The sequence below is a fragment of the Perissodus microlepis genome, chromosome 17 (assembly GCF_051167445.1).
Source record: "Perissodus microlepis isolate ML-2025 ecotype Zambia chromosome 17, ASM5116744v1, whole genome shotgun sequence".
NCBI classification, from domain to species: Eukaryota; Metazoa; Chordata; class Actinopteri; order Cichliformes; family Cichlidae; genus Perissodus; species Perissodus microlepis.
In genome coordinates this window covers 7,370,027-7,381,835 of record NC_140477.1, presented here as the reverse complement: position 1 = coordinate 7,381,835, position 11,809 = coordinate 7,370,027, and the positions used below count along the sequence as shown (strand labels likewise).

Sequence of the window (11,809 nt, the reverse complement as noted above, 5' to 3'; positions counted from 1 at the left end):
CTGGAGGCTGGAAAAAAAGGCTTGTAACACATACATTAAATTTTAATTGTTTTTCCACCCCCTTCCTTCACATCTCTGAAGTAGCAGCTCCTGAAACCTTAAAAGTGTAATGCCAGCTAGATTTTCATGGCTGTGCCTTTGTAGAATAAAAGATACAACAGTGGAGGGAAAATAATTTACTCTCTGATGCTGGAGGTAGACAGTTGCTTTTCAAATTCCAAGTTTTGGTCCTTTATTTTATTCAGCAGTGAAATGCCATGAATACAGAAAATAATGTCTGTTACAATTCTCAACCATGACCTTCTAATGTCAGAGAACTTTTAACGTATGGACACAGTACACATTAATGAAAAGTATCAAAAAAAGTCGCTGGATCGATCGATCAAAAAGGAAATGAAAACAAAAACAAACCAAAGAAAAGTTCTCACCAATTACATAAACATATGTTTGCTACAGTCCCAATTTACTGTATACATAGGGGGATCATATTCTCAATTATTAGAGAAGGATAGCAGTAGAAAGGATACATGACTCAACTGCCAGACATAATGCTTCATAAAGTATGCACAGAGGTACAAGCAATAAATACACACATTAGGTTAAGCCTTACAGCTACGCAAAGCAGATGCAGAAAAAGCAAGTTTGCTATTCTTAGCGAGCAATGAGAGAGAAACAGTAAAAATTCAGGTAAGTCAGAAAAGAAACACTGAGATTTTTTTTTTCCTCTTAGAAAAAAGTCTGGTAAATTTATGGGTCCACCAACATTTTTTTTTTTTTACATAAGTATGCACAGTTATCAAAATACAGACAAAAATCAACCCAGAAAATCCAGACAATCCTAAAATCTAGTGGAGGAGCAGATCGCAGTTCTGGAGGTCTTTCTGGTATTATGTGCAAGCAACTATTTTAGACATTTTTTTTTTACTTAATTTATACAAAACCCATGCAAATCTACAGGTAATATGCATTCTGTGGCTGACAGGTTTTTATCCCTCCCAAAACAGTATATCTGAGGTAACGCACTCCTATGCATTGTACGTACAGTTAGGCCATCATCCCCATGGTTTTTATTATATTCTTTTTATTAGTTCTCGTTTCCAGTCCACCAAATGATTTTTTTAGACATGCATTTTAAAAAAAACACAATATTCCCTTACAGATAATCTATACATTATCATTCTACAAATGTTTTGAGGACAACCTATTACAATGCAAATCTTCCATATCTTGACGCAGGGAATGTAAACGTTGGGCTTGAGCCACGTCCTATGAGACAAGCGCAGTAAAGTGTAACGGCTCTTGTGGCATTCTCGTAACTCGTGCAATCCGTCGTAATTGTTCTGAATTGGTTGTTGTGCAGAGGTAGGAGCTTTTAGAAAGCCTTTTTGGGTAAGTGGGAGACCCCTTTTTTTTCTTTTTTTTTTGGAAAGACACAGCGTCCTTTTTATTTGGTGTGATAAGATTATTAAGAACGTCGTCTTCAAGTCGTTTTGCTGACTCCAGCTAAGTATTGAAGGGATAAGCTTTGTTCCAGGGCCCAGTACCCTCTTGACGTGGAACTGGTACGTGTGTGTATGTGTGTGTACTTTACAAGCTGAGCGTTTGTACAGTACCGCACGTGTCTTGTGTGTTAAGCTCTTACAAGCCCTGTTCTTTGGCTTGGCACAACACTTGAAAACATACATATGCACAGTGTGTTTCCATTTTGGTCTAAACAGAGCAGACACGTTGCTCGCTGCCGCAGCAAGACACAAAGCCACGTCAGGTCTTTGACAGCATACGTTTTCAGCAGCTGGAGATTTAACCAAAACAAGAAAGCTGGCAGACCACAAGCCTAAGGTCTGTGTATGCTAGTCTCTGACACATGTGTGTGTTTGTGTAGTTATACTGTGTGTAGTTTCAGGTTTTCTTTATCCCATACAAGAGGAGGCAGAATTTTGTGTAACTTTGGTTTACTGAAAACATAAATGACCATTAAAGCAACAACGCTTTTCTAGATGACACTGGCTGTGAAATGATGGGACGTAGTTTCCACAGTAACTACCTCTCTTTAAGTCACCCTAAAGCGTGATATAAAAAGCTGGCTGTCTACCCAGAGCGCCATCAGTGGCGATGCCTTTCGTACGCGTTTGGAAGCTGCACAGACCCACGCGACGAGGATTTGATGAAGTTAAAGCAAATCTCACCTAGAAAAAGGTAGATAATCCTCTTCCGCAATGGCTATTACTATTTGCTTTTCCACGGTAACCAAGCCACATCATTTCATATTCACTTGAAAATGTGACTTATTTGGCTTCACTAGATATTCTTCATGTTTGGTTAGCGATGTTTTCAGTTTCGGTTTTGACGCGGCTCGGAAGAAAGAAAAAAAAGCCACGGAATAAAGACATTATTTTGACAGTCCCACTTAGAACAATACATATTCACCAGGTTAGAAAAAATAAAAATAAATAAAGAAAAAACAACTATGTGTAATGCATAAGAAAAAGTTTAAAAAAAAATAGAATAAAATAAAAATTCACAACAACACAATGTTTCTGCACTTCCATTGAATACACAAATGTTTTGGTCATGATCCACTTTTACAGTTAGCTGCTCTCTACCAGTTACAGCACAAAATGCCTGCAGTTCAAACATCACATCACCTCCTACCTATGGTATGTCTGGCAGAAAATCTCCAAAGTGGACTTTTTTTTGTTTGTTTTGTCTTTTTTTTTGTATGAGTTAGCAAATTTCACATCAAAACCAGCCTTTATTTTCCCTCCATCTTCCTCATGATCATCTTTGTATAGGGCTAAATGAAACAATCCCAGAGGTTATTCCAAGGTAGTTTGCGGAACAAAAGCTTCTCTTTGTACTAGTTTAAAGTGGCAGAAGGCGGACCAAGAGGAGTTTGGTGGCTTCTGTCTATAAGCTATTGGCCATTGCTAGTGTTGGCTTTGGTTTCTAGCTGTTGCCTGTGACTGTTTGAAGGTAGACAAAGCTTTCGAACGAGGAGGTAAAAGGAGAACAGCGAGAAGAAAATTATGCAGAAATGCATTTGTTTTGGAAATGGCGCTTTTTAACAAACTTATTTCTTCCCCAACTTAATTTAAATTTTTTTTGTTTATTCACAAACAGATAACAGACTGGAAGCCAACTTTTTTCCTTTTTTTTTTTCTCCTTTGTTTTTTTTTTTGTGTTTTTGGTGTTTTTTTTATGGACAGCTGCAACAACAGTCTTGGTACCGCAGTTCCGTTACTGGTGTGATTTGGGGAATGGCATTTACAGTTGGTGGTATCTAAAAAGAAATCGCATTTGGGAAATTAACAATGGTTTTAAAAGAAAGCTGAAAATAATATACTGGGTTTCATAATAGTAGCAACATACAGGCAGTGACACAAATTTCTGAGACTACTCCTGTGCAAATGATAACAGAGCAACAACTTGAATTGAACCAGCAATTGTCTCTAGACATTAACAACTACTGTGGGTTGGATTATTCACAAACATAAAATGTCTTCCTTTTTGGCAGTATATGAGGCCGCTAGCTTTCAACGGAACATGGTGTTCCCCATCCATGAGTCTATCATCCTTACACGGTATGTGGCCACGCCATCCCTAATGAAACAGGTCTCAAAGAGTTCAATTTTTTTCCCAATCAGACATCTCATGCCTGCTTGTGTTTGGGGGATCCCAAAGGGCTGCAACAAAGAGTTCCTTTGGCCCAGTCTCTATCCGGATACATGCTCAATAAATAGTCCCAGTGGTGAGAGAGACAAAGAGAGTCAGCTGTGGTTGCTTGGACTGTGGAGTGGTTTCTAGTCTTGCGGGAGGTCTGTGTGAGAGAAACAGTGCGGTTCGGTGAAGGGATATGTTGACCAAAAACTGTATCCTAGTCACTCCAGATCTTCCGATAAGTTCCCTTCCTCCAGCTCCCGGTCCTCCTCCAGCTCTGGACTGTGATTGGCTGTCGTCACAAGTGACATCGGACAGTCGTCGTCGTCCATATTAAGTGGCTCCTCCTTTATGTGAATGGGTGGCCTATGACACAAGCACATAGGCGATAAATGATAAATGTTAGATTTATTCTTTAATTCAATGACAAATCCCTGCAGCACGATCACATTTAAAGGGACAGTTCATCAGAAAATGACAAGTTTTCTCAGGCATGCAGTGCTATTTATCCATCAGGATGGCTGCGTTTGCATCTGTTGAATGTAATGAAATGAAATCACATGTTTTAGGGAAAAAACAGATAAAGGCTTGTGGGCCATTTAGTTTCTCTACTTTTCAACGAATGCAGACACCTCTGCATCAGAATCTCCACAACTGGCCAACTGATACCAAAACAATGGATAAATAGCAATACAGGCCAGAGGAAAAATACACATGATTTTATGGTAAACTGTTAAGTATAACATTTAAAGTAAGGGAAACCTCATTTACAAGTAAATTATGAAGGGAACATAGTCAGGTGACTTATTACCACCATAACGCAATGTGCAAAAGAGGTGTGGAGGAGTAATTCCCGTTACTGCATGGACTGTGTTCAGCTAACAGACAAATATTCAGTGGCATCAAAAAACAGGCGTTACATGCATTATCTAGAAAGTAACATGTTGTTTGCGAGACACTAATTCGACATGATGCCTCACGTCTACTGTAAGTAAGCGCATGAAAATTGCATGAAAAACATGGCCTCTGTAAGGCCGATAAGCTGTGATGTTCCAGACATGTTTGGCATTTAAAAGTTTACTGATGACACCAGGTTGAAATACATGAAAAAGGAAAAAAAGGGGGGGGGGGAAAAAAACAGGCCACATAATAAATAATGGAGAATTTCTCATCCCTGAGCCCCCTGGAGCAAAGGCAGAGGAGAGGCTTTTTTATCTAGTTAATAGAAAGCGCAGCCACTCGTTAATATGCAGGGGCTGTGCGTGTCGCTCCTCAAGAGGAAAAACCGGCAGCTAGGTTCTGCCATTAATCAACTTCAGCCCCGGCAGTTCGCTCGGACACCATGATACATGTTTTTAACTCTAAATGGATGAATATCTTTAGCCAGTGTCAATAAGCACTGGGCAGCAAGCAGCAATGGCGCTGCTCACAGGACGCCTTATGTTTCAGAACAACAGAGGAGTGGGCGGGGGAAAAAAAGAAGTGTCGGGCCACTAACAAGAATAATAATGCTGTCACACACAAACAAGGCATAACACGATCTGGGGCTCTAGTCAGGGAGAGGGGTTTGTGCCATGATGATAAATCTGACAAAAGCTAATTATTTTTGACACATCGGATGCATCAGAAAATCCCCCTAGACTCTGAAAGAGGAGAGCGGGGAGAGAGAGAGAGGGAGACTTATCAAGTGGTAGTATGTTAGGAAGCCTCTCTCCTGGGTTGCCTTCATCAGTGGAAGCGGGGAGGGCAGGGGGGACTTTGAATTTGAAAAGAACTTTAAAAGGTACAGATGACTTTAATATTCAGAGCCAAATACTGTAAATTAATATTCTGATGTGGTGGGATGAGAAAGGGAGGCTGATCTTAGCAGGATGCGAACAGGAGCGGATGAACCTTTCTGTTTCTGTGCCTCAGGTTTACAGAAGGTGGGAGATAAGACAACAACACCTCCACATCCTCTTACCTGCCGATGTAACAGCTAACAGCATGGAAAGACCGATTTTTTAAAAATTAAGATATTTATTTATGTTGCCGATGGAGAGTAAAACTGGTGTTGAAAGGTGATAAAATGATGGGCTGATTGCCAGAAAGTTACAAATTTGTTGCTGAAATATTTTATGTTCTACATGAGTGCTTGGACAAAAACACTTTCTGAGACACTAAAATGTGGCTGTATAAAGGGATGTTTAGGTCACTATGTGAGGCTGTACCCCACCTTTCACTCATTAGTTATAGCTGTTCATAAACGCCATGCTGTAAACATTTAATATGTCCACTGATGCTGATCAGTACTTTATATTTGTATACTAGCACCAGATACAAATCATTGTTCAGCTGGTGCCCACAGCGAGTGAAGCGATGCATCCCTAGTTTTGTCGAGCACAATAAAAAGTGTTTCATAAAGAAGAAATGGTGTTTTTTTAAACACCATTTCCCGAAAATGACAATGAGTCTGTACTTGAATGCATCACGTGGATCACCTGGCAGACTGGAATGTGTTCTCATGCACCTCATTAGATGTTTGTGTGGCTCCGACGATAACGTTCACAGGCTTTGTGACACTTTATTAAAATATGTGGATGAGCCATTTAGTACTTAATAGCTAGCTGCCATTATTGAGTCACTCAGCAGGACTTTTGCGATGTAATAAATACGCAGTGCTTCGAGTGTGTGTATGTGTGTGTGGGTTCTAGAGATGCCTGGCTCTCACATCAATTGGAGATTAGCACCTGCAATCATGCAGAGGTATGTCGGGACAAATGCGATCATTAGTGCATGGATCTAATGGTAGGCTGCGATGGGGGGGCAGGAGAAGTAGTGCGGTGAGGAAGATAGAGTATGAGAGGAGTGCAGGCAGCCTGGGGAAGGGAGGGAGGGTTGGCAGCGAAGGAGGGGGCAATAAAAGTTTGCAAAATTTCAGACACCAAAGAGAGTTGGGCCTCAGTGTGATGACACGTTTATTGGCTCTCATCTCAGAATCAGTTGAGTGACCAATAACTACATCACTCAGGGTTTGTTGCAAGGAGGTTTGCAGATGTTTGGACTGGTGTTAAGGACACAACTACTTTTTAGCCTGTGGCTACACTGAACATAGCCAAAGGTTTCACTGGAAATATAAACAATAGACTTGGTTTCACCTAAAACGTAACCAGTCACTCATTTAGACATTTAAATTGAAAAAAGATGTGTTTACAGTCTTTAATCCTGTTATCAAGATTGGTGCAATTCAATATCTAACTCACTAAACGTGGACAGGGATTACGCGGCTCCAACCTAAAACATGTTTTACGAAATGAAATAATCAATACAATAAAGTTTTTAGACAGCGTGGCACTTCTGCATAAGTATTCAGAGCCAAAACTACATGATGTGCACACGCTCACACCGGTATGCACACAAACCTGGGATGGCCCGGGGCAGCCTGCTTTGCAGTAAAGTAGATATCATTAACCTTCAGACATTTAGGAGAAGAAGAGGTTTGAATGGACTTGCTTGTGCTGAGGACTCCTCTCCAGAGAAAGGCCTTCAAGGTGATGTACTATTTAGTTTAGTGCTACAAGCCACTCTATTATTTAAACACATCTTTGAAAAGCCATTCATGAAAAACACATTTCTTCCATTTTGAGGTTGTTGTGGCTTTGTAAAGGCGGGCGGGGACCGAGGGAGGGATAGAAGGATGGATGGATGCGTCTAATCTTCTAATCTAGCTACCCTTGCAAGTGTCAAGGCTAGTGCGGCCAGAGAAAAGAGAATGCAAGAAAAAGGAAGTGCTGTCCTGTTACTAAAAATTAAATGAGCTGAGGGAGTGGTAACACTGGATTCTGTCTGGAACTGGGCAGATTTGCTCCACTTATTACCCCCTTTCAGAGAGGGGTAAACATGTCCAAACAGATTAATGTATAGATGTCTGGTACTAAGGACTAACCAAACACTCCTCTGTTCTCTCTGATACACTTAGTCACATGAAACAGAAGTGCATCTTTTATCCATTAAAAAAGTGACTAGCTGATAGGTTTCCAACATGGTCTTTGAAGGAGAGTGGACGAGAATCATATAAGAATCATTTCTTTGTGTTTGTTTTCCGTGTGTGCGTCATTTTTCCACAGCGAGTGCTTACGCAGATAGTTCTTTGTGACATCAGCAGCCCAGACATTCCTAAAAGTCACATGAAATCAATTTTTAAAATCACTCTCACTCTCTCTCACACTCGCTTTCTCTTAGCCACGTTAAATGAGGGATGAGGAAGGGAGAGATTTTTAAAGTAATTAATGCTACACTTGCTAAATATTAATAGGCACAGTCTTGCATAAAATACAGCAGCTAAACCCCTATAATGCAGACGGTGGTGTAATTAAAGACAAATGTGTAATAGAGCCTATTTATAGACTAACTGTTAGCCAAGCGTCCGCCTCACCTCAGGTATAAGCACAAAGACAATCAAATTACAGCAGAAGATAAAGGATGAGAAAAAGTCTGCTTATGATATCGTACGTACTGGAAATTGAACCCTGCCCTTGGGTCAGAGAAAACTGAAATAAATACTGATACAGAGGGTTAAATGTCAGGCAATTAAACTAACAAAGGAATTCAACGTAGGCGTACAAAGGGGAGGGGTCAATGTGTGCTTGCATACTTAGATAAGCACTCTTAAAAATGTGTGAGGTGTAAATTAGTGCATACCCACCGCATTTAACATTATGAAGCATGAAATAGGAACTCTGATCCATCGTGTGCATGCTGCAACATCATAGGTATGCTGTAATGGTTGTCATTTAAATCCACAAAGCAGCTGTTATGGGCTGAGTAAAGGGCAGTATAAGCACCGGCAGCTTTTAATGAGATCGACTGGGGGTGAATTGTAGTTTGTGTTTCAAAAAGCTTTTAGGTTTTCTAAAAAGAATCTTTGACAATGTCTTAAGATCAGTGTTTAATCTGAGAAAAGTGCAGATGATGTGCACAAATTTGAGTTCTTAGAGGTCTAAGTAGCCCCAAGAGTTAAATTACTTGCACGTATATTTTCTTCTATGTGCAGGAGCTTACATGTGTACTGGAGGGGAATATCTGGGGCTGCTGTGTCCGTTGGTGTCCAGGTGGTCGACTGAACCGTTGAGGTCCTCGTGGGCTGACTGCAGCAGCATGGGGGGGCTGCCGCTCAGCGTAACTGGGGGACTAACACCCAGCAACCCCGGTGGGCTCCCTCCCAACTGGCCAGGCGGACTTCCTGCGGTCAGTCCGGACGGGTCTCCGCCGAGGAGGCCGTGGCAGGTGCCTCCCATGGGGCCTGTGGCACCACTGCCCATGAGCCCCGGGGTTCCCAGCAAAGGCAAGGAGGTCTCTGCTAGGGCAGCCTGTGGGAGGAAGAGACAAGTAGGGAATATTAGGAATTAGAACTTGAATAGACAGAGACAGGTCCAGGAACACTGAATAACTGGGTGCATAAGAGGGAGTAATCATTTACTGTCACACAGTTGTTTTGGTGGTTTAGAGGCAGTATGAAGAGTGAATATTATGATTTAACACAGTAATTATTTAAAGACCGTGGCTCAGTGTTGTTCAGCTGGAAACTATTTTTCCCCATGTGACACTTTCCTGACAACTACTTCCCCTCACCTGCCATTCCTGTGCCCTTGTGTGGTGTGGCTATTAAAAAAAAAAAAGTCCCCCCAAAACTTTACCTCCAAATAATAAAAACTCTTGACACTTTCGCCTGCTGAGCATTAAAGTTATATACGGTGATTAAATTTTTAAAGTTTTTGCCATGAGCACCTCGCCAGCGTACACTATGAAGGCAAATCATTTATGACAGGTTAGATAAATATTAATGCACATGCCCTTGCATTTGCACATGCCGCTATCAATCTAGGGTGGCTGCCACTCCTGAAAGAAGGGAAAAAGAAGGGAATCAAGGAGCGAGAGTTGCTCCTTGATTCAACCACAGGGTGGCCTTCTCTGTCTGATGGCAGACCGGAAGAGAGAAGAGTGAGTGGAGAGGTGCAGAAATTCACAAGCAAGGAACAAGGTGGTAATTCAAGTTAGAAAAAGAAAAAAAACTTGCTCCCTCTTATGCAAAGTGGAAGTATGAATATGGAGTTCTATTGTGCACATTAACTGCAATCATTCAGTCACTCAGGCAGTGGTCCTGTCTGTCAATCACGTAACACTGGCAGCCAGCTCGAGGTTTTGGTCCATACCTGTAAGCTGGCATTTAGTGCAGTTCCATAGCCAAGACTGGAGGGCAGATTCTTGACAAGTGATGGGCTTCTGCATACAAAAAAGTAAGCAAAACAAACAACAACAAATGAGTCAATCAGATCATAACATAATGTGTAATGTAATGCTAATAAGAGAGTGCAGAGTGTATTTAACAACGTTTCCACTGATCCTTTTAATCTTTTACTGATCTGGATCTATGAGTCAGCAGAGCACCTACCCCGTGATCTTCTGCGACCTGCGTTTCTGGTACTCCACCTCATCTACTGTCCACACTGCCCCCTTCACATTCTCCACGCGCACAAAGCACTTGTGCAGACTGAGGTTGTGGCGGACAGCATTCTGGAGGCAGAGAGAAATGACGCACAGGTCAGAGGGATGAGGTAAAAAAAAGCGAGTCATGTTCATTCATTATCCATCAAGAAAAAAAATGAAGATGAGGAAGGCTTCAAAATGGATTTTTTTTTCCTGCATTTTGAAGAAATTCTTAACATTCACGCACCATTGATTTAATTAGTAAAAAATTGAGTGAGAGCGAATGCTCTTACAAGTCCTGCACACAGTACATATCAATCAGAGTAAGTAGGCTAAAAGGAGGTAATCAGCATAGCGAATGGCTTATGGTGGTGACAGAAGTGGTAATGCCGGCCTTGATAATGTGATGTCAGTAACCCTTCCTGCTCCAGAAAAGCATTGCTCTTAATGGACACATCGCTTAAAAGATGACAGTATTGGAAGGGGGAGAAAAAAAAAGTCGTCAGGAGGCCCCTGTGTTTGTGTGTGTTAGAGACAGCGTGTTCCTGCAGAAGTCAGGGCATTAAGCTGAACTGACTTCTATATGTCTAAATACTCGGGTAAAATGACACAATCATCTTTTCGATATTATTATCAAAGCTGCTGTTAAATTAAAAGAAAACAATAAGGCGTTTTCATTAATTACTAAATAAGAAATAGCTAGAGAAAGAAGCACTCTTCTATTAATATGACAATACGTCCATAATTAAAACATGCATCAGACTCTACAAATAATAACCTTGGCTTTAATATCCCTGCCTCTCATATTTATCATCTCCCTTAGCTTGGTGTGTACTGCTCAAGAAAAAGGGATTCAGAAAAAAAAGAAAGAAAAAAACCTCATAAGCAGATCTCGCATCTGACCTGAAAATCCCAGGATTTGATTGATCTTAATGCCCATGGCTCTGAATATGATAATTTTAATATTAATGAGCAAATGAGCAGTTTTATTATGCATGCTATATAGTTAGAACTAATAAGCTTCTGGGTGAGAGAAAAGAGAGAGAAAGGAAAAGTGGGGTGTGGGGTGCAGATCCCTCTTTTGAGCTTATGAGACCAAGCTGAGATATTAAACTACCTTTCATTTCTCTCCTTTCTTCTTCCCCCTTTTTTTTTAAAACAAATTCTCTTCATTAATCAAATGACAGGCCGATCGCTGATCATCCCCCTAATGCTTACAAAGGGAAACGCACGGCTGTAGATGTAAATAGATCGCACTGGCTTTTGTGCAGGGTGGGGCAGATTAGGATATTTTTCTAAAAAAGGAGCAGGAAAGATTTGAAACCGTTCAGATGCTGGTGGTGGCGGTGATGTTGGTGGCAGCGGTGTTGTTTGGTGCCAGTGAGAACATATCGTAACATCACTACGCAGCAAAACACGGAGCGCGCTGTACAAACTGGAAAAGGGCACCCATCTTACTACGTGTCCTCTTGTATTGGTGATCACACACCCATGTGCTCATTTGCATCCCAAATCCAAATTAATTCACTTTGCTAAATCTAGTGCTGCGACGCGCCTCGCATGCTGATGAGCGGCTCGTTGAGTTTTCCCTCCAGTCCTCTGTGCAGCCACAAAGGCTAAAGGGAGCTAACAAATGACAGACAGGGGCCAAGGATAAATAACAAAAAAAGAAAGCAATGAAGACAGT

The 11,809-nt window shown here is 41.2% G+C and overlaps 1 protein-coding gene across 9 annotated transcripts in view; it reads right to left on the bottom strand.

Moving 5' to 3' along the window:
• Nucleotides 1-203: 203 nt before the first annotated feature.
• The window catches only part of foxp2 (forkhead box P2), a 104,366-nt gene continuing 92,760 nt past the window's right edge, over nt 204-11,809 (bottom strand). For all 9 annotated transcript variants that reach the window (XM_084909405.1, XM_084909401.1, XM_084909400.1 and 6 more), the window contains 4 exons: nt 10,088-10,209; nt 9,849-9,918; nt 8,698-9,005; nt 204-4,023 (listed from right to left, as the gene is read on the bottom strand). In XM_084909405.1, coding sequence (XP_084765531.1) covers nt 3,879-4,023; nt 8,698-9,005; nt 9,849-9,918; nt 10,088-10,209 — 645 coding nt within the window. In that variant the 3' untranslated portion in view covers nt 204-3,878. The remainder of the gene's footprint in view (nt 4,024-8,697; nt 9,006-9,848; nt 9,919-10,087; nt 10,210-11,809) is intronic.